Source organism: Varanus komodoensis, unplaced genomic scaffold, assembly GCF_004798865.1.
Source record: "Varanus komodoensis strain SLA01 unplaced genomic scaffold, ASM479886v1 scaffold3, whole genome shotgun sequence".
Classification (NCBI taxonomy): domain Eukaryota; kingdom Metazoa; phylum Chordata; class Lepidosauria; order Squamata; family Varanidae; genus Varanus; species Varanus komodoensis.
In genome coordinates this window covers 51,433,078-51,459,256 of record NW_025335761.1, presented here as the reverse complement: position 1 = coordinate 51,459,256, position 26,179 = coordinate 51,433,078, and the positions used below count along the sequence as shown (strand labels likewise).

The 26,179-nt window shown below is 46.1% G+C and overlaps 1 protein-coding gene across 1 annotated transcript; it reads right to left on the bottom strand.

The window, feature by feature from the left end:
• Positions 1-155: 155 nt before the first annotated feature.
• Positions 156-9,596, bottom strand: SLC25A47 (solute carrier family 25 member 47). Its single transcript, XM_044435851.1, has 5 exons — positions 9,534-9,596; positions 7,975-8,046; positions 7,149-7,331; positions 6,024-6,282; positions 156-436 (listed from the first exon to the last, which is right to left on the bottom strand). The coding sequence occupies exons 1-5, from the start codon at positions 9,594-9,596 to the stop codon at positions 156-158; spliced, it is 858 nt and encodes a 285-aa protein (XP_044291786.1).
• Positions 9,597-26,179: the final 16,583 nt, after the last annotated feature.

Below are 26,179 nucleotides of genomic sequence, written 5' to 3'. Positions count from 1 at the left end.
AATACCCACCCACTGCAAAAGCAGCAGAAAATACTGTGGGAGTATTAAAACTTTTGACACACGTTTTCACTCTCAAAAACATCCTTGAAAGAAAGTTACTAGAGGTTTTGAGAAGTACCTTCTAAACAAAAATAGGATGAAGTTGCACAAACCATTTATCTCATCGAGCATTCTCCAAGCCTAAGTACAGCTTCATAAATAAAGAAGACCACCATGTTGGCAGGAAACGCACGGATTGAGTTGAGTCCAAGGCCTTTGAAAAGGACTCTCACACCCTCCTCTCTGATGCTGTCCCTAGCACAGTGGATCAGTCCGGAGTATTTCCGCTGTCCCTCGCCGTCAGCTTGCATCCGGGACTTAATGACATCCATGGGTGTCGCTGTGGCCCAACCCAGTACTCCAGCGCATCCTCCAGAAAGCAGCACAGCCCAAAGATCTGCACAAACAATTATGAGCAAGGTTAATTGACATTATTCTTCAGTGGCACAGTGGTTAGAGTGTTGGACCCGGGACTAGAAGATCCAGGTTCTAGTCCCCACTCAGCCATGAAGCACATGGGGCGATTTTATGCCAGTCACTCAGTCTCAGTCTAACCTACTTCGCAGGGATGTTGTGGTCAGGACAAAATAGGAAGATTTTGCAAGTTGCCTTGTGCTCCTTACAGGAGAGATAGGCACTGATCAATTAAAATAAATAAAAGCTTGATGATTGCCAGAGCAAATGGCCCAAACTCACTGACTACATTGTGATACAATAGAAAAATAACAGATGCGTTGAATGCAGTCCTTAGGAAAGCAGTTCTGGAGAAACCGGGTCACTGATGAAGTCAAATGCGGGGCTATTCAAGGTAAATGAAAGGAAAGCTCCTTCACTCAGCAAGCAGTTAAGCTATGGGATTTGCTGCAGCAGGGCATGGTGACAGCCATCAACATAGGTAATTTAGAGGGGATCCTAAAAGGTTTAAGAGGGGACCAGTTCTGGGAGGGAATGACCTGGAGGTCATCAAAGGCTGTTGGTCAAGATGGCTACCTCCAGGATCGGTGGTAGGATCCCTCTGTTTATTATTCCCTATGGAACAAGAACAGATATGTGCTCCTGGGCACATGTCTCGGACATTATGGGCCTTTGGAATGACCCAGCAAGACTCTTCTTAACATAAATACATTTCACAGAAATGGTTTCACACAGTGGCTGCTTGTGATCAACTCTGAATTGCAGAAAGGAGAATCTAAGCAGATACTTTGCTAAGCAATGCGGAAAACCCCAACATACAAGAGTGGGGACAGAAGGAGAGGGAGGATTATTTTAAAAGCTACTAATGAACTAGACTAGAGAAAACACACGCTCTGCAAAATGATACATGCCTGGCTGCTTCTGACCTGTGCTCCGTCGTTCATACCCAAGATTTCTGGCATTCTTTTGGTGAAATATTAGATAGGCCATCCTAGGAGGTTTCTTCTTCTTTCAGTAGTCCTGCTAAGGATGGGCCACAGGACTCTGCAAACTGCGATATGGGCGCAAGTGACCGACCAGCCAGAGATGTTGGAAGCTGTGGCAAGCAGGCCCAGTGTTGGCATCTGGGCCAGCATGAGCTTCCTGGGAGCCGCTGGGGCAGATGCTCTTTGCCACAGCATCCTTTCTTCATGTGTTTAAAAGAATGTTTTACAGGCAAGGAGGGGCTGGCTATGCATGCACATATCTGGAGGTGCAGTGTTTACACTTACGTTTTTATTTTCCCTTTCCTGGTGTCATTGTTTGGATTTTGGTTTTGATTTTGAAACTCACAATGAAAATAAGTTTGAAAACTGTTAGAGTGGTTCATTTTGTTACTTTTATTTTAAAATAAATATTATCCATTTCTATAAGAAAATAGTGCTTCTTCCCAAAGAAATCTTTTTTGCATCAGGGCAGCAAAAGCAAGCCCTGTTGTAGTTTTGTAGGCATGATGGCACTATAATTTAAGTGAGTTTATAAATGCAAAAATGCAAGTGCTCGGGGGGGGGGTTAATTGCTTTTCTTTTAAAGGTTGTCTGTTCAAACATATCTTTTCTTTCCTTTTAAAGGTTGTTGTCTGTTCAAACATATCAGGACTACAGCAGAAGTTGTAAAGTGTGCACTGCATGGCACTACACAACCTCCTTAAGACCATTAAATCCAAGTCCAAAATGACCCCCCCCCTTCTCCAATGTTTAAGCATGATGTCAGAGCCCTCTCCAAATCCTAGTTGAATTGAATTGTCATCTTCTGGCTGGTTGCTGTAAGATTCCAAATATACTTATCTCCCTTCTTCTCTTCCTCCTCTTGATCTTCACAGGTTTGTTCAATCAGGCTCCATAATTGCATCAGACCATTGCGCAATATGCACACAAGGTTCCAACTTCACCTTCACAGTGTGAAATGCATGACTGCATTCTCCAAGGCAATGCTTCTATTATGGGAAAGCTGTTATTTTCCTCTGGGCTTAAACAGCAATTATTTGATTGCTAAGAAAATTGTTATTTCCCAAGAAACATGCTAATGGCAGCTCAGTCTGGAATGTGGTTCCCCTCCCTTTGCCTTGTGCCTGTAATAGCACTAAAGGTATTTATTCTTTCTCTAAAAGCTGAGCACCCTCTAGCTGACCTACTCAAGCAAGGAGGCACTTTAAAACAAAAGCAAAATCAAGGATTCAATCCTGCTTAAAGGTGACCCCTTGAGATGATTGGAACTTGTTTGTCATTGCTACTTGAAATCCCATGCATTTCATGGGTCTACTCTAAGTAGGAAGAACATAAGCGTCAACCCAAAACTCTCTACCTCAACAACTTCTAATCAGCATTTTGCAAAGTTTTTGCTTCCACCTTCCAATGCTTCTTTATTTCTTCTATCTTTTTCACAACTAAGCACTTTCTTCTTATCACATCTTTTAAATGAGTTACTCTTTGAACAATGAATGCAATGAACAGGATATCTATCACCTCTGGACCCAGGCTAATTTCTCCCATGGCTCCCAGATATGGAGGGTGCGCACAAATGTGCGCATGCACACACATACACACCCCTTCCAAGATCCCTGATCTCCTGCTCTCTTCCCTGCATCCTGAGGCACTGCTAAAAAGAAAATCCATTTGATTTCATCATTCTGAAAGTTGCACCTCCAGCAATTCCAGTGTAGGTGGCAGGGTGTCCTGACACTGCTCTCTGACTTGGAGTGCCATGAGGTGTGGCTGGTCACACCACAGGGAGTGCGTGTGTGCATGCAAGCTTTGCCCCGTGTGGGATTGCATGTGCTTCCTGTACCTGCTGTGCATATGCGCCCAGACACTTCCTCTAGTCTGTCTGAGCATCGAGATCATACCTCATACTGATGCTCTTCCAGCACTTGGCAATTCCTCTGCAGGACGTGCCTTTATTTAATAATGCATTTTAAAGATCAGTTAAGCAGCATGGCTTTGGTTAATGTGAATCCAGGAGAACAGAATCTGTTTTAACAATTCCTGCTGTTGGGTGACTTCAGAGAACATGACCTCTTAGTTAACCAGTTTCACAAGAAAAGCTCAAACAGAATTTTGTAAGAAGTGCTCCAATCGCATTGCACAACCTGTGCCACCTGTGCCAATTGACATCAAGCCCCAAATGAGGCACCGTTCTGTATTATTGCCCTTAGTCTTCAGGACAGCTTTCATCAAGCAAGGGGTTGGAATAGATGGCCTCGAAGTTCCCAGCCCTAAAATTCTACTCCTGATCAATCTGTGTTTTTTCCCAGAAATAAGTGATTTGGAAGGCTAAAACATACTGTATTTTTCTGTGTATAAGGCACTGCTTTTTCTTCAAAGCATTTAGCCAAAAATGGAGGTGCGTCTTATTCACGGGGGGGGGGGGGGGCCCAGGGGGGCGAAGTGGCGTGCGCACACGGCAGCAGCTTGCTTGCTGTAAATCGTTAGGAAAAGTGGGGACATCCTATACATGAGGGCGTGTTATAGACGGAAAAATACAGTATATGGATTCCATGAATGGTGTCATAATTCTGTTTCAGCCCTGATCTTTATTATCTTCCATATTTTCATTTGTAAACAGCTTGCAGAACATCGGCTGCACCCAAAAATCAACTGATCCGTAAGTGATCCATGCCCCGATCCAGCAAGGGCGATCCGTATACAAAAGCAAGCATGGCATGTTTGTTCCTTTCTGAGGTGGCACTTTGCTTGAACGGTGCGCTAGGCGTGCATCAGGAACTGGCGTCTGTGCACCGTGGCAGTTTCTCGGCAAAGTTCGTCCAGGACCTGCAGGGATTCTGTCCAACCAAGACAGCCATTGCATCTTCCTGGACAGGAAGGCACAGAAGATGTTTCCTGTTCCAGTGAAGCCCTGCTTGAGCAGCAAGGACTTCCTGAGGTGCGTATTCCTTGATCTTGTTCTTGCTTGTCAAAAGGCCCCTGCTGCCAGTGGTTCACTCTTCCTAGACCACCTTGGCTACACCTGTGCATTTTCCCCAGGGACTGCCATCAGTTTTAAAGGCATCCTCTGTTTAAAGGGCTGTCCCTTCGTCCAATACAAAGCCATCTGTCAGTGGACCAAACAGGCACACAGGTCACCAGGTCACAATCTTCCGCACTGGTAAAAAGGGAAATGGTCTGTATTCTTATCTGAATCATAATAATTTCTAAATTGCATTTGCAAGATACAGTGTACAAACATTTTATGCAATTCATTCTTCTCTTTTGTCCTCTTTTTTGCTGATGCATTTTCTCTTTGGAGGGTTGTAAGTGGCCAGCCCTGATCACGGGAGGCTTCTACCTGCAATGCCCGTGGCTCTCTGAACAGCTTCACCTGGCTGGCAGCATTCTCAGCAGAATCACAGAATCACTGGGAAAGAAATCTCCAGCTTTAATTTTAGGGCCTTGACGATTATTATTATTACACTGCATGTATCCCCCACCTTTCTTCTTCTTGCAGGGAATCCAGTACGGCTTACAAGAGTCTCCTCCTCTCCATTTTATTCTCACAACAACTGTGTGAGGTTGATTAAGCTGAGTATCTGCAACCATCCCGACAATACTCAGTGAGCTTCACAGCCAAGTGGGGACTAGCACCCCGATCTCCTGAGTCCCAGTCCAACACGCTAACCACTATGCCACGCTGGCTCCCATCAGTAATTACTGATGCCCCTCAATGAGCAGTTGGATCCTGAAGAACAGACTTAGCAGGTACACAGATCAGCTGGTCATGATCTTCCTGCTCTGGGTGGTTCCCACTATCTGCCTATTTTAAGTACTGCAATTATTTCTAATGCTGCTTCTGTGCTTATGAATTAGCATCAGCGTGTTTTATGCGAGTCTGCATTTTCTTCGTTCCTCTTTGTTGGCAATGCATTTCCTCTCATTTTTGCTTTTATGTTTGTTTATATCCAGCCTTCACTATGTCCCAGGGCAGCCTTTTCGCATCAGTGCCAAGTGGCGGCACACTTAGCAGGCAGGGCATTGTGCACGGGAGGATTCCTTCTGTTACTCAGTGAGGAAAGCAATGTCTCGTCTCTTTGAACTGGCACCATACTGCAAAGATAACTGGGGGGCAGGGGAGATGTAGGGGGGGGGGGGCAACAGGAATGGGATGCATCTTACTTTTTTGTAAGATGCTATTTTTCAGCTTCTTCACATATGCCAAACTACCCCAGTCAGTTCACAAGTAAAATTAGGACTGTTTCTGGTTACAATTGCCCGTCACCTGGAATGTAATCAAGGTGGTTTTATCCCAAGGAGCTAACCCGAGCTGCCCCTTGCACAGCTGAAGAGCAGCATGTGACCCAGACCCGATGCGGAGCCTGCCCGTGCCTGCAAGGGAGCCCCTAAGCCAGAGGCCCGAGTAAACTGTCTCCTCCTCGCATTTTTAATAGGTCTTGCCTTATATTTTTGCAGCTACCAGGAAGGCCAATAAATACTGCAAGTCTGCTGCAGAGCAGGAGAGAAACGAATGTCCACCCACCTGCCGGGCAGGGGGCAAAGCGGGTCCGTTCTGCATGGGCCGCTCCCACTCAAAGCACATACCTGGTTTCTCCTTCCCGGCTGGAGTCAGCCAGTCACACAGGGCAGAATAGCTGAGGAAATAGGTCGCAACGGAGTGGCAGTCGCGACACAGGAGGGCCAAGGACCCCTTGTACAGGCCCCTGAGCCCCTCTTCCTTCGCAATCATCTGCAGGCAGTGCACGGCGCCTCGGTACTTCGGCCTGGTGAAGAGGACGCACGATGGCTCTTTCTGGGTCTGCAGCCTCACCTTGGCGATCTCCGCAGGGGATATCAGCACGACCTGGGAGAAACCGTGGGGAATCTGGAGTCAGGCCTCCACAGTCCTAGGCATGAAAGAGCCTGCAACTCCCAGCATCCCCAGCCTGCATAGGTGGAGCTGTAGACCTTTTTCTGTCTAGGCATTTAGTTTATGAACTCACCTCCCCATGTGTTGTCACCCTTCCCTCAATCCCTCAGTCCTGTGCCCAGCAATTATTATTACGTTGCTGTCATTACAATTATGTCTTTATTTTTTCCCTCTAGCAGTGGCCCTTAGGCAATTTGCCTAGTCCTCCTCTTGTGCCCTTCCTAACAACCCTGTGAGGTAGGTAGGCCAAGAGTCTGTGACTTGCCCAACTCAGGAATCCAGTGAGCTTCATGGCTGAGTGGGGACTTGAACCTGGATCTCCTGAGTCCAGGTGCAACGCTCTAACCACTATGCCACTTGAGTTTTCGGGTTCTGAACGTGACAAAAGCACCAATGGGCTTGGGGGTTTTTCTCACTGCTTTTATGAAGTAGTGATGAGCAGTAGCTTTCAAACACCCGATGGGTTGATTGGTTGAGGGGGTGTCACACAGAGGTGGGTAGAGGCCTGTTTTCCCCTGCAGAAGAGGGCAGGATGCGCTTCAATGGAGCCAAGCTCAGGGAACCAAGGTCCAATTTGGATGCACTTCCTGACAGTTAGGACCCCGAGGGTATGGAATGGGCTTCCACAGGAGGTGGTTGAAGCCCCATTGGTGAGGGTGTTCAAGGATAGGCTAGACCTGCACAGGATGGGCATGTCGTGAGCGGAGTCGGCTGAAGCCGAGGGTCAGACTAGATGGCCCGGGAGACCCCTTCTGACTTGCTCTGTTTCTATGTTTCAGTATTGATATTGATATTGTTACCCGAGCAGCTCCAGTAGCACATCCAGCAAGAGATATATCCACTCTTGACGGCTTTCTCTCTGCAGACCCATATCGTAATCTGCAGATGTTATAAAGGATGTTTTTGTAGACGCCAAATGAAAATGATGAAATAAAGGATGTCATTACGATAGTCATTGATACACCTCGGTAGAAACCTGGCACCTGTTTGAATAGAAAAGTGAGGGAAATGCCTTTTTAAAGCAGAATAAGAAGCTTGAAGTTTTTAATTATACACAATATGGAACCAAAGTCAGTCTACTTTTCTATGGGTTTATTATATTACATATTTACTTGTTCTTATATATTTATTATTTAATATATCAGTGAGCTAATTAACGGTGACTCCTTACCAACCCTGGTGCCCATGTGGTGATAACATGGGGAACCAGCTCTCTGTGTTCCTCACCAAAGTAGGAGGAGAATTTTCCACACTTCCACACACAAATCAGAAAACCAGGAAAACTGGGGTGCTAATTTTTTCCTGACTGTGGTAGTGGGACACTTTTCCATTACAGGTTCCCTGTGTGGTAATACATACACCACAGCGAAGAGCCACTTGGTGAATGCAGGTGTGTTGACCCACAGAACTGGTGAAATGAGAAAAATACTTTATTTGAACCATCTTGTCCTCAGTGTGAGCTGTTTGACCACATCCCAAATGGCAGGTTCTCCTTGTGGTTTCTGCTTATCCTGGGCACAAACAGCATTGACGTTCACAGACCACAGGAGGCAAGTGAACCAGATACAACGTGTGGAATTGTGCCGGGTGTTGGCCTTTGGTCGGCTGATATCTGGCCATACGTACCCTTTCCATTCTGTATGTGTCTGTGATACAGTGCCATATTCCACGGTAGCTTGCTTCTGTCTGAATTCTCACCTGTTGAAACAGTCCATCATATTCAGCAACTTTTGGGGGGGGAAATAACTGCTGGCATTTTATTTTAAAATCGTATTATGCTTATAGAGAATGAGAAAATGAATTATTATTATTATTATTATTATTATTATTATTATTATTATTATAACATTTCTATGCCGCCCCTTGCCGAAACCTCGGGGCGGCTTACAACATGAATATTGGGGTACAATGTAAATTAGGGAGAAAACTTTGTAAAAGGAGAAGGAAAAAGAGGACCTTCTTTTCCTATGAATCTGCACATAATTTGTATGCATCATGGAAGACCTTGTTATAGACATTCCACTCTGCAGAGAGGCTTGGTCAATGGCTACTTGAAACAGGGCCTTTTCGGTAGTAGCTCTCTGACCATGGTGCCCTCTCCAAGGGAGGCAGCAGTGCTGTTGGTGCTGTCCATTTGTCTCTGACTTATGGATACTCTTTGAATAGAAGCCCCCCCTGAGATGTCCTGGCCTGGCCAACCCTGTTCACCTTTTGTCAACTGAAGGCTGTGGCTTCATTTTTGGAGTCAATCCATCTCCAAACTGGTCTTGGATCATTCTTTCTTTTGCAGTAAAGCCATAGAGACTGTTCCGCTCTGTCAGGCTAATGCTGCACAACTACATAAAGCTACTTTATGGAGTTTTTCAGTGTTTAATTTTAATGGCACTCTCAAATTTTATTGCATGGTATGGTCATATAATATATTGCATAATACATTTTAGCCCTTCCAAAGGAAGTGAGGTGGCTGGCTGCCAGTGGGAGGGCCTTCTTGGTTGTGGCACCCCAATTGTGGAAAAAGTTCCCAAAGAAGTATGCCTGGCACCTACTTTGTATTCTTTTCAGCACCGGGTGAAGATCTTTTTATTCCCCCAGCATTGTAGCAGTTTTATCTTTTCCTTCATTTTGTAATATTGCATTTTATTCTGTACTGCTGCTATGCTTCTGTGCTGATTCAACTGCAGTCGCTAGGTGTGTTTGTGTATGTGTTTTTTACATTTCTCAGCCACCCAGAGAGTCTTAGCTATTGAACAGTATAAAAATGAAATATATAAATATGGATATTTGGTTTGCCTTTGTTCAAATCTTCTCTAATTCTTAGAAACCAGTATTTTCATACACACACCCCATATGCATGTTTTGACACCAGTATATTCTAATCTATGTAGCTACGTTTTGCTTTTGTTTCCCTTGCCATGGTTTTTCTTGGTTGACATTCTATAATAAAAACATTGTAAAAATAGTAATGGGCTAAATGGGGGAAGCAGCAGGTCCTGGAAAACTGTCTGGCAAACTAGATCTCTCCTAGTTTAAAAGCCATTTGCTTGGGGCACCATTGCAGCAATTAGACCCTTCCGCCACTCCACATACACTCATCCGAAGCCAGGAGAAAACAGGGCTCTCCAGTTTTCCCTGAGATGCGGTTGGATTGTTCTGATAGTGCTGTAAAGACATAAACCTTTACATACCTTTATTGTGTCTAGTGGATAACCTACAGCAGCACTCACGCCACCTGAAACAGATAATTGCATGCAAACTTGTTCTGAAAGTGTTATAATTACACTTTTTAAACACACAGAAGAGAGAACAAGTTCTTCAAGATAGCCCCAATAAAGTTTCTCAAACAATTGGCATGTGTGCTCCATGCTTTCCGTTTCCCTTCTCATGGTTCTGCGATCAGTGTTCATATAAAGAGATGATGAGGCACCCCATGATCTTCATAGTTCATCTCCCCAGGTCAGAGGACCCCAAAAGTACAATGCAGAGCGTTCAAGGGTGTGCTTGCCCATCTAGCGCTTCAAGTGGTTGAAAGCAAGTTCTCATAACAGTGTTGCGTTATGTTTGTTGTCTATTGACATGGGCCATGGAAGGAAGCAATTGGAACGACAGCAGCAAAAACAGTAAAATGCTCACAAATTGTACTGTGTTGGGGCAATGTAATCACTTAACAAATATATCTAATATTATATGTTCATGTATATAAACCTATGAGGGGAGAGGACTGGGCATTTTGTAATTGTTCAGTGGGAACAGTGTTTGACTGTTCAGCAGTTTAAAAGATTCCAAAATATAAGAAAGACCTGCAGCCAGTGAGAGCCGGCAGGGTGCACTGGATCGAGTGCCCGACTGGGCGCCAGGGAAGCTGAGGGCTGAACCCCACTTGGCCATGTGAACTGGAGCCAGTCATGGACTCTCAGCTACCTACCTTACGGGATTATTTTGAAGAGAAAATGGAGAAGATTAAGAGGAAGAAAGGTGGAGCTTAGATATAATAGAAGAATTCAGATACAGAAACAAAAAGAGGAGAGTCTGAAATGCATGCTTTTCACGGGGAAGGAAAGGCATGCTGTGTTTCAAATCTATTGCGACAAGCTGCAGCACCCCCCCCCCCGGCCTCGCCATGGCTTGCTTATGCAAAACAGCAGCTGGCATGCAGCACAAGATCCCCCAGTGGAATTTGCTGCGGTTTGCCAGTGACGTGTGAACAGGCCCACTGGCCACAAAGAGGATAGATCTTCATTCATTAGAAGCCAGGGACACTGTACCAGCAATTCCATCCTCAGAGGGTTCAACTAGATTGTCTTTATGCTGCCTCCCAGGCCTGTGGTTCTCAAAGTGCGGGCACAGTGTGATGGGTGCACTCTGGATGTGCAAGGGATAGATAACAACATTTGTGCACCTGCATGTGTTCGACAAGGATGGCCAGTGCAAACTGCCACACCCCCACCAACAGACACATGCATGTACACAGAAAATTACCATAAGGATAAGACTACCGCATCAGTCAGTACATGTTTCCATTTCTCTTTTCCAACTGATGTTCAAAATGCCAAGGCTCTTGGTAACTGCTGAGCACTCTTGGGAGCAGTTGTACTACTCCCGTAAAACTCGGGATGTATCCACACGGGTTGGTGCTCGCCTCTTGTTTCTCCATGATCCTGTCAAATGCTGCTGACAGAGGCACTGAGTTCACTTCTAGAGGGAAGGACAAGACCCGGTCTCAACATAACACCGAAGAAAGCGGAGGGGGCATGGATGCCCTAGTCAGCCCCACCGGCAGTGCTGCTCTGGATATCAGTTGGTCTTTCCTGGTGCACTAAGAGTGACAGTAAAGACGTGGCTTTTTAACATTCTCCAGGGATTTCCACACTCCAGATATAGAAACCTGTAGATATTTCTGGGGCCTAAAATAGACTCAGGGGGAGGAAATTAACACTGCAGCTGCAAGAAAAACACAGAGCCACACTGTGGGACTTGCTTGGTCCTAATGAATGGACATTCACTTCTGTTAACAAACGTGTCTATGTTTAGCGTGACCCCGGGCATGCTGACGCTGAAGCCAGGCCTCCCTCCCTGGGTTCCATGGGGACCTGCCCCCTGGTTGCGGCCCTTGCTTTCCCATGCTGCCCAGATGCCCTCCATGGTTGAACCCCTGTGTGTAAGAAGCCCCAGCTATGAGGTTCTTGGCAGGCTGAACTAAGACCTGGATCGCATCTCGTACTTTGGCATTTTATAACCAAGAGGAGGATATCATGGGAATCAGGACGTTCTGACTTTATAATCTGCAGATTCTCCCAGGCACCCACATGTTAGATCCATGTGGCCGCTGTGTGGTAGGTTCCCCTTGGCCAACAGATGACATTCTGGATCGTGCCACTTGCTAACGCAGAGAGAACAAAGGAACGTGACTTCAGTCCCTTCAGCAGTGTGGGTGGGCCTGTGTCCTACTTTAGAAAGGGGAGTCCTCCATGTGAAGGGCCGTCCAGCCCAGTTCCAGCCTAACAAAGCATTGTAAGAGGGGAGAGCCAGCAGGGGCTTTGAAGTGGTCCAGCAGCAAAAAATAAAAAATAAATAGGCACACCATTCAGCTGGTCACAATTGTCCTCACTAAGAAGCAATGTATTGTGTTTCTCTTGAAATTATAGCAGTTCTTTCTAAATCTGCATCTTGCAAATGTTGTACAAATCTGTATCCTCATATTTGCTGATGATTTCCGATTCTGTGGGACTGACCAGGTCCAGGTGCCAGTTTGCGGATACAACCCTCAACTGGGGCTTGTCCTGTTGTGTAAACCCAGCAAATATGGACTATGTGCAGGTTAAAGGACCGTCACATAAGCCTCAAACGGACCATGGGTTTGCATGACTCAACAATGCCACAGTGGGACTTGCACGCTCAGTCCTGCATCCCACTGAAATTCAGCCCGGAGTTTCTCAGGAATGGCCTTTGGTTCTCAGGGTGAAAAAAATCTCTACCTTAGAATATATCGCCATTGTGCTTGTGCCACCCAGTCTGTATGTCACCCTGCAGTGGAGATGCAGAAGACTGTTGTAATCTTGAGGACTTAGTGGTGTTCCTTTGATACTTTTTTTGGACTTGGGGTATTTAAGTACCCAGCTTTGCTTTTTCTTTTTATTCTTGTTTGAGTAAGAGTTAGCTTCTGCCGGAGTCTTCGAATTCCAGTTGTGAGGAATGAACACTGAGATCCGCAGGGAAGGCCTAATTGTCTTGAACTTCAGCAGTTTATTGGAGAGACAACCCAGTCCCCTGCAGTAACTGACAAGAGCATGCTCCCAGGCAGCAGCCCTCACAGCCAGCTACAAAGTTTTAGAACATATACAGAGTGTTTTATAGGTTCTTTGTCATGTACACAGCAGCAGGGCAGATGGTGAGCAAATAATGGTTACATACTAGCCCATTCATGAACAAAATAATGTGAAGAGGCTGCAGAAGGAACTCAATACAATAGCGTTGATTACAGGAAATTTCTTATGTCAATCAGGAAGAGAGGATTATTGTTGGTCTTGGCTGTGCGTTTGAACATGTAAATTAGGGTGGTTGTAATACTGCTAGGAAAACCTGGCTGGCCACCTTATCAGTTTTGTTGCTGTTAGCACAAGAATAGACAAGGGTTAACTTTCCTTGGGAGTCCCCCTTAGGCAAACACTTTTGCAATTAAATGTAGCAGGCTCTCAGGAGAGCTGAGAGTTCCAGTCTCTTAATGTAGCAGAAGCCTGGCTTGGAATTCTGGTTCTTTCTGAGAGAGAGAGAGAGAGAGAGAGAGAGGCAGGGACATTGCAGGTTTGATTTTTTAACACAAAGGCACATATAACCAACCTTTTTCTATAAAGATTTATCTGAATTTTCCCAACACTATCTGTCTGAGATGGTATGACATGGGACTTTATCATTTATCTTAAGATAGTCCTTTGTGGAATCTCAAGGACTCCTTTGTGACCACCTGTTAAGGAAGAATCTGAGATGATCTCATAATTATCTGTGCTGGTTGCTTGCTACATGCTAAGACTATCGATACATCTTCACCTTTTCCGTGACTCTTCAAGGATAGATAAATATTGTCAAAGTCACTGAATGCTAATCAAAACACGAGTGGAATTATATGTGAGCAGTATGGTATCCATAAACCCAGGAATATTCCCAGTGGCGAACCTCAGCATAGACCTAGTCCACGGAAGGTGCTCCGTGTTTGGCCATTTATAGGAGTCTATCCACGGTCATTTTCGATGGGGTTCCAGCAACGGGAAGATTGTAAGTGTATTATTGTCATTTTGCTCTGTAGTTTATTGATGAACTAAAACAACCTCACAGATTAATGAGCTCATTGTCTCTACGAGGACCATTGCTGACTGAATTTATAATTATATCTAAATCCAGGAACTTTGTTGAAAGGTGGACTATAAATGCTTTATGAATGGATGGGTGGGTGGGTGGATGAATTTGGAATGGCAGAAAGGTTGAGTCACAGAGAAACATTTCCTAGCTCTGCACCGTGGATTATGCTAATAGCTGCTCTCAGTTGTTGTTTGGGTTTGGCATGATGGTTAGAAGACAGACTGGAAGGTAAAGAGTGGAGAAAATCCCTACAGCCACAAACTCAAGGAGATTCTGAGGGGCTCCTGTGCCCCTCTCGTGAGAGGTGAGGAATTTTAAGGGCTCTCTTGAGAAGGAGGATCCTGGAGGCCTGTGGTATTTCCTTCCCTCCTTCCTTCCTTGTTTACACTGAGTCCAAAATGAAGCAGAACTCTGGCTTCCACTTGACTGCCTAGGAATTTTTTCTAGGGGGACTCTAAATCCACTCTCTTCTTCCTCATCTAGTCAAATTCTCTAGCCTGATTTCCTGCTACACCTCAGGCCTGGTAGAACAAAAGCCACTAATCCAGGCAGAACAAGAACTACCAAGTCAAGAGCTACAGGATGTAGGGGAAAGGTGGAAACCTGAATCTCTTGGTGATCAAAGGCACTGAGTTACAAGGGATCCTTGAAAAGGCATCTAGACTCACTCTGAGCACACAACAACAACAACAAACAAACAATTCTAGGACTTTTCATCAGCCAGTAGTAGGCCTTTCACAAAAGCAATGGGATTAATTATCTGTTAAAGACCAGAATACATTATAATCCCAAATACATTACAGCAAGAAATAATATATTGTTGCCAGGGAAATTACAGTCCGCTTGGGTATGGTAAGGTATGCAGCTAAACTCTGAGGGAATAAGAAATTCTGAGTAGGGAAGTGGCCGGTGACAGCAGCATCTCTAAAATGCTCATGTGACGTCCCTGCTTATTTCCCGTTAAAACCACCAGTACCTTCATCTCCCATGAAGTGGTCTAATCCAGGCTGGTGGCCAGCATGAATGACACAGCTGAACTATAATCTCACCACAGCCATCCTCAGAACAATTTTCCAGATCCCATCATCATCTGGTAGGATAAAGTTGCTGACCCAAAACAGATCCCTTTCAGTACTTCCAATGGATTGCTTTCAGTGTCCCATCAATATACAGTGGTACCTCAGCTCACGAACGTCTCTGTTCACAACCAAATTGGGTCGCAAACAGAAATTTCTGAAAAATTTTGCCTCAGACACGAGACCCCCCCCCCAGCACACCCACAATTGCGCCTGTCTTCCCCCCAAGCATGCCTGTGATTGCGCCCACCTCCCCTTGAGTGCACCACAATCCCCCTGTCTCCCCACCCCAGCGCACCCACTTCAAATTTTTGTGATTTAAAAAAAAATAGTTACAGAACGGATTAACCTTATTTACATGGAACCTTATGGGGAAATTTGACTTGGCTCATGATCAATTTGGGTCACAACCAGAGTCCTGGAACAGATTAAGTTCAAGAGCCAAGGTACCACTGTAATTCTTTCCCACATGAGACTCTCCAGGTTCTGAACTTGTTAGCTTTTTGGCACCAGGTTAAATACATTTGATTTGCCTAAGTCTATTAGAACTGTTGATCTTTGTTGATATGGAGTTTGAACATCTGCCCCATGAATGCCAATGCTCTGCCTTTTCATTGCTTCTCAGTTCAATCATCTACAAGTCCTCTCAGAAGAGCAGTCTTCTTAGTTCAACTACACTTCTCCTAGGAATGTTCATGTACAGATTACAGCTGTTAGGAATTCCATGTGATGGCCGAAGTTTTAAATTCTTGCACTTAATTGTTAACCCACTCTGAAAACCCTCTAGGATTGAAGAACAGAGTATAAATCAACACGAGTAAAATAATTAAATACCATCTCCACTTAACCACTTGATTAAAAATACATTGACTGCCCTAACGTACACATTGTATTTCAAGATGACATTTCTGCAGGGAACATCTAGAACATCTTCAGGGACTGCTACATTACAGCAGTTTCCATTATCATCACTGTTTATTTGTTTATTTATTCATTCATTCAGTCACATATTTATATGCTGCCTGTAACTGCCAAAGGCCTTCCTAGGTGGCTTACAACTGTTGCCAGTTCTCAGTCCATAATGTGATTATATTTATTTGCACACTGAAGAACACCCAAGTTCACTATACTTCAAGTCTGAAAGGTTGCACTGGTTGTTGTTATTGCTGTTGTGTAGATGTGTGCTTAAAAAACACAAAGCAAAAACCACCAATTAGGGATGGATGAGAATTTAGTTTTGGTTCATGTTTTAGAAGACTTCAGAGATTCAGGAAATCCTTCATCTCTGAGATGGAAAAAACTTTAATTTAAAAAAACAGATCTAGAAGGAAGCAAAACTGAGAGATTTGTTCCATCCACACAATAAATAAGAGGTTAGATCCACCCCTCAAGGTCAATGGATGAAATCCTCCTGGGCCCATATGAACGAATTACTGTGCGTAGCTGTTCCAGGGAAGCCCCTGGAGCGCCTTCCTCACCTTCTCCATGCCGGGTCGTCACCATGCCGAGCCACCACCGAACGGTCAGGTGCTCAGCATCACCTGTCCTCTAAGCATCCCTAAGTGTGTTCCTTGCCTCTCCCCCACTCCTCCTCCCCCACTCTTTTTCCTGTTTTCTTGGAAGTAGCCAGCACATCAGGAACCTGGAGGGAAATGTGTGTGTGGACTGAAAAATGGCCTGGTCATAACACCGTGTGCTTGCGGTTGCCCAGGACTAGAGGTCTATTAAGTCATACATTCTGCCTCCACGATGCCATGCTGTGCTTGCTGCCCACTAATTGACAGAGTGGCCTGAAGTTACAGTATTTTGGTACTACTGAATGCTGAAATGCAGAAAGCGGGCATTGAGGCAGGTATGTGGCTCCCCATAATGTTTATGGAAATGAAAATAATTTATTTTCCTGAGAGGTAGCCATGTTTGTCTGTTGCAGCAAAACCAACAAAGGATCTCTTGGCATTTTAAAAACAAACAAATTTATTCTGGCATAAGCTCTCATAGACACTGTCCGCTTCATCAGATGCATAGAGTATTAACCTCAACTCGGCAGATGCTCATAGACCTACTGAGGGCTGGCTAGAAAGACACAGACTGTGCTGTTGGAGGGAAAAGAAATGCAAGAGGTGTGGACAGTAATAATTACCTTAGTAGTCACATTATTGTTATTATGAGCCAATTTACAAATGTCATATGATTGGAAAAAACAAAACATGTTTTTGTCCTTATGCAAACCACAGGAAATAAAGTTGAATGTCATCATGGATTATACTTCAGCAATTTCATGTTGACACACGCTTCTTGCACTATAGTAAAGATGACAGATTGCATATTTCACTATTTTCCTCAGAATCTTGGTCATGGAATATTTCTGCCTTGCGCAATTTTCTAGGTGCTCAGACCAGAACTTGGCTCATCACCGAAGTATTGCATGCGAGCCAGACTTCACTGAGTCGAGCCAGAGCAAATCTCAGTCCATTTGCTAAATGTGCACTTGCACTGCATGAGCATACACTTAAAATTTAGTGTGTAGAACAGAACTTCTAGCCTAACATTGATCAATCACATGGCTACATTAGATAAGAAAATATAAATTCATGCATACTGACTAGGCTGAAACCCTGTATATGCTACACTGGCTTAAGCCCTTCTTGCTATCTGCTTCATCCCGAGGTGCATTGATTAAGTTTCTGTATGTTTAAACCCATGATGTTCATTCTGCAGGTATGCTGACTCAAGCCACAGGCTTCAACGTATGTGCATGATTTCACCATAGATCAGGGGTCTCAAACTCAACTTACCTGGGGGCCGCTGGAAGTAGAGTCTGGGTGAGGCTGGGCCGCATCAAGTATTTCACCTCCGCGGTGGTGGTGGCCGCTCATCCCGCGTCGCTCCCAGAGCTGGCCTGGGCGCCGCTGGCGCTTTGAAGGCCGCAGGGCCCCTCCCCCTCCCCCGTGCCCCACCTGTCCCGGCAATTGGCCCGTGGGCCGTGAGTCTGAGACCCCTGCCATAGATGAACTGGAGCTGGACAAATGCATCCTGCTTCTTGAACACATAAAGCAATGCAATTTCAGGTATGTGCATGGACATTCTTGGTTTTATTCCAAGCCTGGCTTCTGCTCTGAAACTGATGCCAGCGCTTGTGCAGGAAGAGAAAAATGCAAAGTGTAATGAGAAATGTGCTCCAAATGCCATAGATTTGTACTGCACAAATCTTGTCCTTAGGCCATCTTGAGAATGCTGTCCTTGCAGCAAGCTGTTCCAGCACTCTTCATCCACGGAGGCCAAACATGCATGGGGAGACTATACTGGGGGACTACCCATCTGGACCACACCAGCCCACAGCGGCCTCTCTCAGGGAGGTGTTCCCTGTGCCCGTCTCCAGCCCAGGCTTCCTCAACCTGGTGTCCCATGGTTGTGTTGGGCCACCATTATTCCCAGCACAGCCATAGCAGTCCAGCACTTCCGAATGCTGAGGAAGGGCAGCCTTGCTCTAGACTGTGTTGCTGTGAAGTTCAGATCTGAATGAGCCTCCAGAAATGGCTTCCTCCCGAGTCACTGCTGCCGTCTAATATTGTTACATTGGTAGTCCTGCATACCTTGGCAACCTGTCACTGCAAATGGTTGACACTTCCAGATGGTTGCTCTATCCCATGGCAATGCCAGTCATTCATCCCGTCCAGTTCCCTTCTCCCCAAAGACTCACCTGCTTCCTCTCTACATTATGCCAACTACCCTACCGCTGACAGATAAACAACCCCCACTAGCCTGACAAAAGGAAGATCCAGCAGAGCCAGCAAGTCTGGAGTGGACTGGCGTAAACAGCTTCCACTGCCCACTGCATGCCTGCCTCTCGAGACTCTGCATGGGGGCCCAGAAATAGTTCCCAGTTCTCACCTCGTGGGATTCCCCCTCTCTCGCCTTCATCTTTCTGTGAGATGCCTTTAGAATGGTCACCATGCAGCCATATGAAGAACTCCGATTTGGATAGGATCCTGGCACTAGTACCAACCCAGCTATTACAGCCTTGGCTAACATCGTGCTTGCAAGTTCCTTTTAATCAATCTCCTTCTCGTAAAGGCGTTTAATTGACAATGACTGTTTTCTGGCCTCCAGATCTCCCTAAAAGATAGTTCCAAAGCAATAACACCTGTCTCTCCTCATCAAGATGCTCCTGGTAGGTTTATTTTTTAATTTATTACCTCCAATGGCCCCAGCAATGAAATCCATCTGCGGAGAGCCAGCTGTCTTTGTTCGTCCTGATCAGGATGTTCAAGCCGCACAGCAGAAGGGGAGGCACAACCTGCTTTTCCAGGAATGAGCAGCCCTCCCGAAGGGATGGAGAGGGATTGAGCAACAGCCTGAAGCTAGCGGTGCCTGCTTCCTACACCACTCTTGGAGCCGCGCTTCGCAGCACACGGAACTCAAGCCTGGGACTTTGAATCGGCTTCAGGAATATTGTCAATGCATAACTCCATGGGGCAGTGCTAAATCATTGCAAGGAACAAAATCATCTCTTGCATGCCTTTTGCCCTACAAATCACTAGCATCAAATGTGTGCAAAGGTTGAGCTGGACTAGGGTGACATCACACTTAAAAGATGGTGAAGCCCCATTACCTCATTGACCCAGTCTCTCGGCTCAAGAGGGAGAGGTGGCCGTAGGTCATCCAAGAGAGGGCTGTTGGGACCTCCTTCACAGCAAAGGAGCCAGAGTTCATTGGTCCATGTGTATGGGGTCCCAGCAGGAGCAGCCCAAGACCTTGTGCTGCCTGCAGCAACAAACAAGACAGCACCCATCTCTGTTCCATCTGAGAAATCCAGAGGGGTTGGCAAATGGATCTCTCTTCAACACTTACAGTGGAAGATTGTCCTCCAGTGCCCCTGCAGGTTGTGGGCTACCCCAATAAGCACAGACCCCATGGCTCTGCATTCCTCAGTTAGCTCAGGCCTCTCCTGCAACAACTTGCCGCCACATCACAACATGTGTGCATGCCTGTGAGTGTCCTGAGCTCAGCCTTCCACTTCTTGCCCTTCAGCTCCAAAACTCTAGTCAAGCTCTTTGCAATGCAGTTCTTCACTGGCACTTTGCAGCCGAAAGACCAATCAAGGCTAAACCCCCCAATGGGTCTTGGAAACTAGCCTCTGCACATGTCAGGAATGATAGCTGAACGAAGCTAGGGGCATCTCCAGAAAGCAAGTCTACTGCCCTGCCTTGCTGAAGCAAGACCCCGTGGCCAGTTGGCTTCTGTAACTGGAACGGGGATGGCAACATCTTGTCCTTTGCCTTGGGCAGCAAAATATCCTAACCTGGCCCTGCCAGATAACATAATTGGTCAGGTGGACAACCCAAGATGTGAATACCTGAACTTTTGGAGCAGGAGAAGTGCTGTTCACATAGGCAAAGCTTTCTCTGTACATGGGTCTGTGTACACAGGGCAGATGTGCTGGGCAGGAGGCTCAGAGCATTCCCACTAATTTAATGACTGCCCTGCAGGGAGGAAATAGGGGGAACGGGATGCATGCAGAAGGGCTGTCTATGGATGGGCAACCAGACCAGGCTCATGTGGCAATCAGCAGGGGAGTGCAGCTGGAAGAGATGAAAAAGGTTAACAATGCTGAGTTATCCAGTAGCTTTCCCTAGTTAACGCTTAACAGCCCATGTGGCTTATTAACAAGAGTGTGTCTCTCCTGTCTGTGTGATCCTGCAGGTGTTGCCAAGGCTGACAAGGGTCGGAGGTGGCTCGTGACACCGACAGATGTCTGGCTGGGCTGACGGGCCATGGGGGGCGGGGGGGGGGGGCTTTGCACTTAGCGACACCTCTGGCCTGGTGCACGGTGTCAGTTCCTGCTCTTCAACTATGACCCACTGAGGCCTGGGTCATTTGGGCTGACACATCATGTGCACCTCTCCCCATGCTGAAAGCAGGAAAGAGTATCAATGGGGCCTCATCGGGACTCGGTTGGAGGGCACAAGTGGCCACATGTGATCCCAGCTCTTTAAGATTTAGCGATGGCCCCATTTTAAAAGTAGACGGACAACTTCTTGGAGGAGAGGTCTATCCAGGGCTATTAGTCTTGATGGCTCTGTGCCATCAGTACCAGAGGCAGTGCAATATGTACACCCATTGCTGGCGAACATGGACGGAAGGGGGCTGCTGCATTCATGCCCTCTTTCTGGATTTCACATGGGCAGCTGCTTGGCCACTGTGAGAACAGAATGCTCTTGAGCTGACCCAGCATGGCTCTTCTAATGTTCCTAGTCCTCAAGGCTGGAGCTAGGAGTTGGAAGAACTTGAACTGCAGTGGTGGAGTAGAGGCAGAGCTTGCAGCAATAACTCTTTGTATTAACATGCATATTGACATCCTCTGCCACCCCTCTCCTGCCCAAGCGTAATTGTAATCCTCGCAGTGGCTGGAGTAGGGGTGGAAAGCACCTACTTTCCCTTCTGAACTGCAAAGCATTTGGGGCTTGCTGGTCTCCGTGGCAATTGAGACCTTGCTAATAGTGCGGATGCACCTTCCCTTTCCACTGTGACAAGACCACTCCAATGTCTGGATTGGTCCACATAAAGATATTGACCAACTGTGGATTTCAAAGTTTTGTTTTGCTTTTTTTCTCATGGACCAACACAGCTATTTTTCTTTCTTTTGAGAAGGAAATAATATTCTTTTGTTTTTGAGGATGGTCGAGCTCGTCAACAACTAAGGTCATACTCTGCCATCCTTTTGAGATCTTGGCATTCAAGGACAAATCATAAGGAAGCCACAGAAAACAGGGCCTGTCCCTTTATTTTAATGTATTAATCTCATTTTGGAATCCTAGTTGTTTGGCTTGGAACAGAAACACCAGGTCATATTCTGTCCAATTTATTGCAACCAAAGTACCTTGACAAGAAAGAGTTCAAACAGAATCCTTGATTTTGTGTCACTGTTTTGTTTGCAAATTGCAGCATTAAAGTGTCCGTGCTGAACTGAAAGAGTTTAAACTTGGCGTGCAACAGGTGGGTGGTGAAGTGGGTGGAATATCTGGCTCCGTGTGTATGTAGCAGGATATTCCCACCAGACAATGAGCGTGTGGAAAAGAATGTGACAAAAGATGATCATAAGCTGATAAATTTGCACCAAAACCATAAGGCACCTGGGACTTTCCTAAAAGCCAAAACATAATTAGGAGAATACACTAAATTCTAAATACACTACATTCTTTTACATAAGTTTATGACACGCAGAAAAAAGTAGAGCAACGACCCTGTAGAGCAATGACAAGCAGAGCAACAAATGAAATCCATGTTTTTCAGCCTTTAATATTTGGAACCATGAGATACTGATCTAAGAGAGCCTTTCTAAACCTGTAGCCCTCTGGCTGTGCTGGACTGTATGTCCCATCATTCCCAGCCAGCATGGCCACTGGCCAGACATGATGAAAGTTGCAGTCCCACACACTTGGAAGGCACCAACTTGGGGAAGGCTGACCCAAAAGATGAGACTGGGCTTCAGCCACTGTGCATTCAGTTTTGCGATTGTCCTTAGCTGATGAGACAGGATCAGGATGAATGAAAGCGGCACATGAAAGTTTCCCTGAGTGCAGGATGAGCGAACATATATGCTTCTCCTGCTGAGATCCAATGGGATGTAAACGTCCTATATTTTGGTAGGATTGTACCAAAGGGATATTCACCTGCATATTCACTCCAGTTAGGCTTATTCCCAGGTAAGGATGTGACCAGCAGGATCAGTGATGTAGGAGAACCAGGGCCCATGGGGATGAATTACCTGAACTTTTTGATCAGCAGGGGGTCATTACCTGCCACCACCAGGACCTCCGTGTTCCCTCTGAGATTTGCTGAAATTCTCATTTCTAGGCAACACTGTATTGTTACAAGCTATCCCTTGTTACAGTGCCAAGTATGCAGCAGGCGCGGGAGGGCGGAGCGGGGGGGGGGGGGCGGCTTGGTTTCCAATGTGCAATGGTGACCCATCAGCTTTGCAGAAGACCAGCTCCAGGTAGAGACTATCTGGTTTGCTGATACGTATCAACACAGCTGCCCAGATTTTTGGACTTCCCTTGGGTGTGTCTTTGGGGAATATCCTGATGAGTATCTGCCTGCCTCTCAAAGAGTATCACTGCACCACTGTGTGAGATTGAGTGTGATTGTTTAAAATAAACATACTGTTCTTTTGTCTTCGGAATTAATGTGGAATATAAAAGGCTATAGTGACATATTTTATTTTCCTGGGCTCCAAGATCACCGCAGTTGGGGACTGCAGCCAAGAAATTAAAAGATGCTTACTCCTGGGGAGGAAAGCTATGGAAATCTAGACAGCATACTAAAAAGCAGAGACATCACCCTGCCAACAAAAGTGCGTATAGTCAAGGCCATGGTTTTCCCAGTTGCAATGTATGGCTGTGAAAGCTGGACCATAAGTAAGGCTGAGCGCTGAAGAATTGAGGCCTTTGAATTGTGGTGCTGGAGGAGACTCCTGCGAGTCCCTTGGAGCGCAAGGTGATCAAACCGGTCAGTCCTAGAGGAGATCAACCCTGACTGCTCTTTAGAAGGCCAGATCCTGAAGATGAAGCTCAAATACTTTGGCCACCTAATGAGAAGGAAGGACTCCCTGGAGAAGAGCCTAATGCTGGGAACAATAGATGGCAAAAGAAGGGGACAGCAGAGAATGAGGTGGCTAGATGGACTCGCTGAAGCAATTGGTGTGAGCTTAAATGGACTCCAGGGGATGGTGGAGGACAGGAAGGCCTGGAGGAATGTTGTCCATGGGGTCGCGATAGGTCAGACACGACTTCGCAACTAACAACAACATAAGCAGCTAATGGTCACCAAGAAAGGAAGTTGTGGATAGGGACTGCAAAAGCAGAGGAGGGAGGGCCAGGCTTAGCATCAGCTATTTTAGTTTGGATTGCAATTTAGAACTACCATTTCATCACTGGTAATTTCATTATCAGGCTGCAACTATGTGGGGGCTATTTAGGGTTGCAAGCTTAATGGACAATAAGGATCTATCCTCTGTCAATAAGCAGGTACACAATAGGAAGAAAACTACTTGGAAATAAGGGTTCCCTTTTCTTTTTTCTTTCCTTCCTCCATTTCACTACCCCCTTTTCTGCAGAAGAAAGAGCTTCTTTAGCAGTGCAAAGCTTGAAAGAGATTATAGATGTTACTGGAAGATTTGAAGAATGCTAGAAATATTTGCAAAATTTTAATTTTAAAAGCTGTTTTTCAACATCTTGCCCATTTCTGTTACATTATTTTTTAAATGGCAGCATAGGAGAGACTAAAGATTAAATACTTAACTAAAAGGATTCTTGCAAGTTTCTTGCCCACAAGCTTAAAACATTTCAAAATGAGAAAGTTCCAAATGAGAAAGCTGATAAAAATACATTTCAGAGATTTTACTTTCAATGTAGCATTTTTGTTTTGGTTTGTTTTTAAAGAAGGTGGAATGCTTGGGCTTAGCAAAACTAAGTCATAACACTTTTTATGGTCCCCCTGGAGGCTTTTTAAAAACCTAATTATAGCATGGGGATATTTGGGGGCCAGGAGTGTCACTGCTAGGAAGGGAAGGGCTAATCCTCCATTCATCAACATGGTAACCTCTCACCAAACTCAACCTCCTACACTGGAACCTGGCTTTTGAAAAGCCTCTATTGCTGCTAATGGAAGTTTTGAAAAGCTTGATTTCAGTGCAGGGAAAAGTGAAGCGTGTGTTTGCATGTATGTACATGTAACTGTGTATGTCTACTTTCACATATGTAATGGTATCTGGGTAAACATACTCGAGTGGCATAACAAGTAGAAGGCCCTGCTCACTTTGGGGTATAGTGAGACTGTACCCCACATGCTTGCCCAAAACCAACTCAGCCCTTAGAATGGAAAAAGTGCCCCGACTCTGTACGAAGGGGCAAGAGGGGGCGTTTTCCTTCGTCGTCCTCCTTCACACACCCCCAGTGCTTTTGAAAGGAATGCTTTTATTACATACTAGTGTTTGCTTATTGCAAGCTGCTTGGGAGAACAGATGTCTCTTTATTTATAGATACATAAATAAGATAGATATATATAAACAAAGGGTGCTGCTCATGTGTGTAATGTGAAATTGAAACAAATGAGAAAGATGTTTTATAAAGACAGTAACCATGCTTTGCTGGCCATGAAGCTCACTGGGTGACTTTGGGCGAGTCACCTACTCTCAGCCTAACCTACCTCACAGGATTGTTGTTGAGGATACAATGGAGCTCTGGCAGGGGCTCTGGGTTCCTCACAAGAGGAAAAAAGGTGGACTAGAAATGCAATTAATTTATTTATCAATTTATATCCTGCCTTTTTCCTACAAAGGGCTCAAGGCAGCTTACATCATTCTCCTCTTCCATCTTATCCCCACAGCAACAACCCTGTGAGGTAGGTTGGGCTGAGTGTCTGTGACTGACCCAAAGTCACCCAGTTGGTTCCATGGCCGAGCGGGGTCTCTAACCCAGTTTGTCTGAGTCCCAGTCCCACGCTCTTAACCACTACACCACACTGGCTCTGTTTAATAATAAATTTAATAGTAATAACGTAAGAGCTGTAAACAAGCAACTCAATATGGAAAGGGACATGAGCAGTACGGCTGATGGGTCTCCCTGTAAACGAATGGTCCCAGAATAGGATCCCGTTTTATCACAGGGCCCTTTCTGTTCAGAGGCAGCATCACGTGGGTCACAATTCTGGGAATGAACGTGGGAGGGGGGTTGGCGATCTCTACCGTGTCTGGCCTGCCTGTTCATCCCTGCTGGAAAACCTGGCATCTTATTTATAGAACAAGACTCTGCATGGATGGAAGGAGCGACTCCTGTGCGCGTTGAGTGCAGCTGACCTTCCATTTATCCAGGGCAGATAAAAGGAAGGGCCTTCTTCCCACGGCGCAGAGTTCATGGAATTCACTTCCACAAGATGCAGTGATGGCCACCAATTTGGAAGGCTTTGAAAGGGGCTGGAGGCGAAGGTTATCAATGGCTGCTAGTCCTGATGTCTCCATACAGCGGAGCGTGGGTGGAAGGGGGCTGCTGCCCGCAACCTCATCTGCAGCAGGGAAAGGCTCGCTCCACGCGCGCCCCTCCCGCCCTCCGTCTTCATCTTCCAGGGGCCCAGCCGAGCAGGGCCACGCAGGGCGAGAGGACACGCTTCCCCTAAAGGAGGCCTTAACGCCGCCCCCTCGCCGGGCTTCCGCCAGAGGCACCAGCGGCACAAAGCGGCCGTTTGTGCGCTCCTGCGCCTGCGAGCGGAGCGAGACGCCCCTTCCCGCCGCGCTGCTTCTGTTCCAGCGCCCTGCTCGGCGAGGCCTCCCCGCCGCCGCCGCCTCCCCGCCTCCCAGCCAATGAGCAGCCCGGCCGGAGGGCCGGCTTGGAAGGGTGTTGCCTTGC

What these genes read in the sequence shown, in the direction of transcription:
- SLC25A47 (XM_044435851.1), bottom strand. Translation starts at nt 9,596, where the DNA reads ATGCAATTATCTGTTTCAGGTGGCGTGAGTGCTGCTGTAGGTTATCCA. An exon ending in ATCCACTAGACACAATAAAG is followed by an intron (nt 8,047 to 9,533) that starts GTATGTAAAGGT and finishes CTGTTTCAACAG; the next exon opens with GTGAGAATTCAGACAGAAGC. An exon ending in GTGCTACTGGAGCTGCTCGG is followed by an intron (nt 6,283 to 7,148) that starts GTAACAATATCA and finishes GGTTTCTCCCAG; the next exon opens with GTCGTGCTGATATCCCCTGC.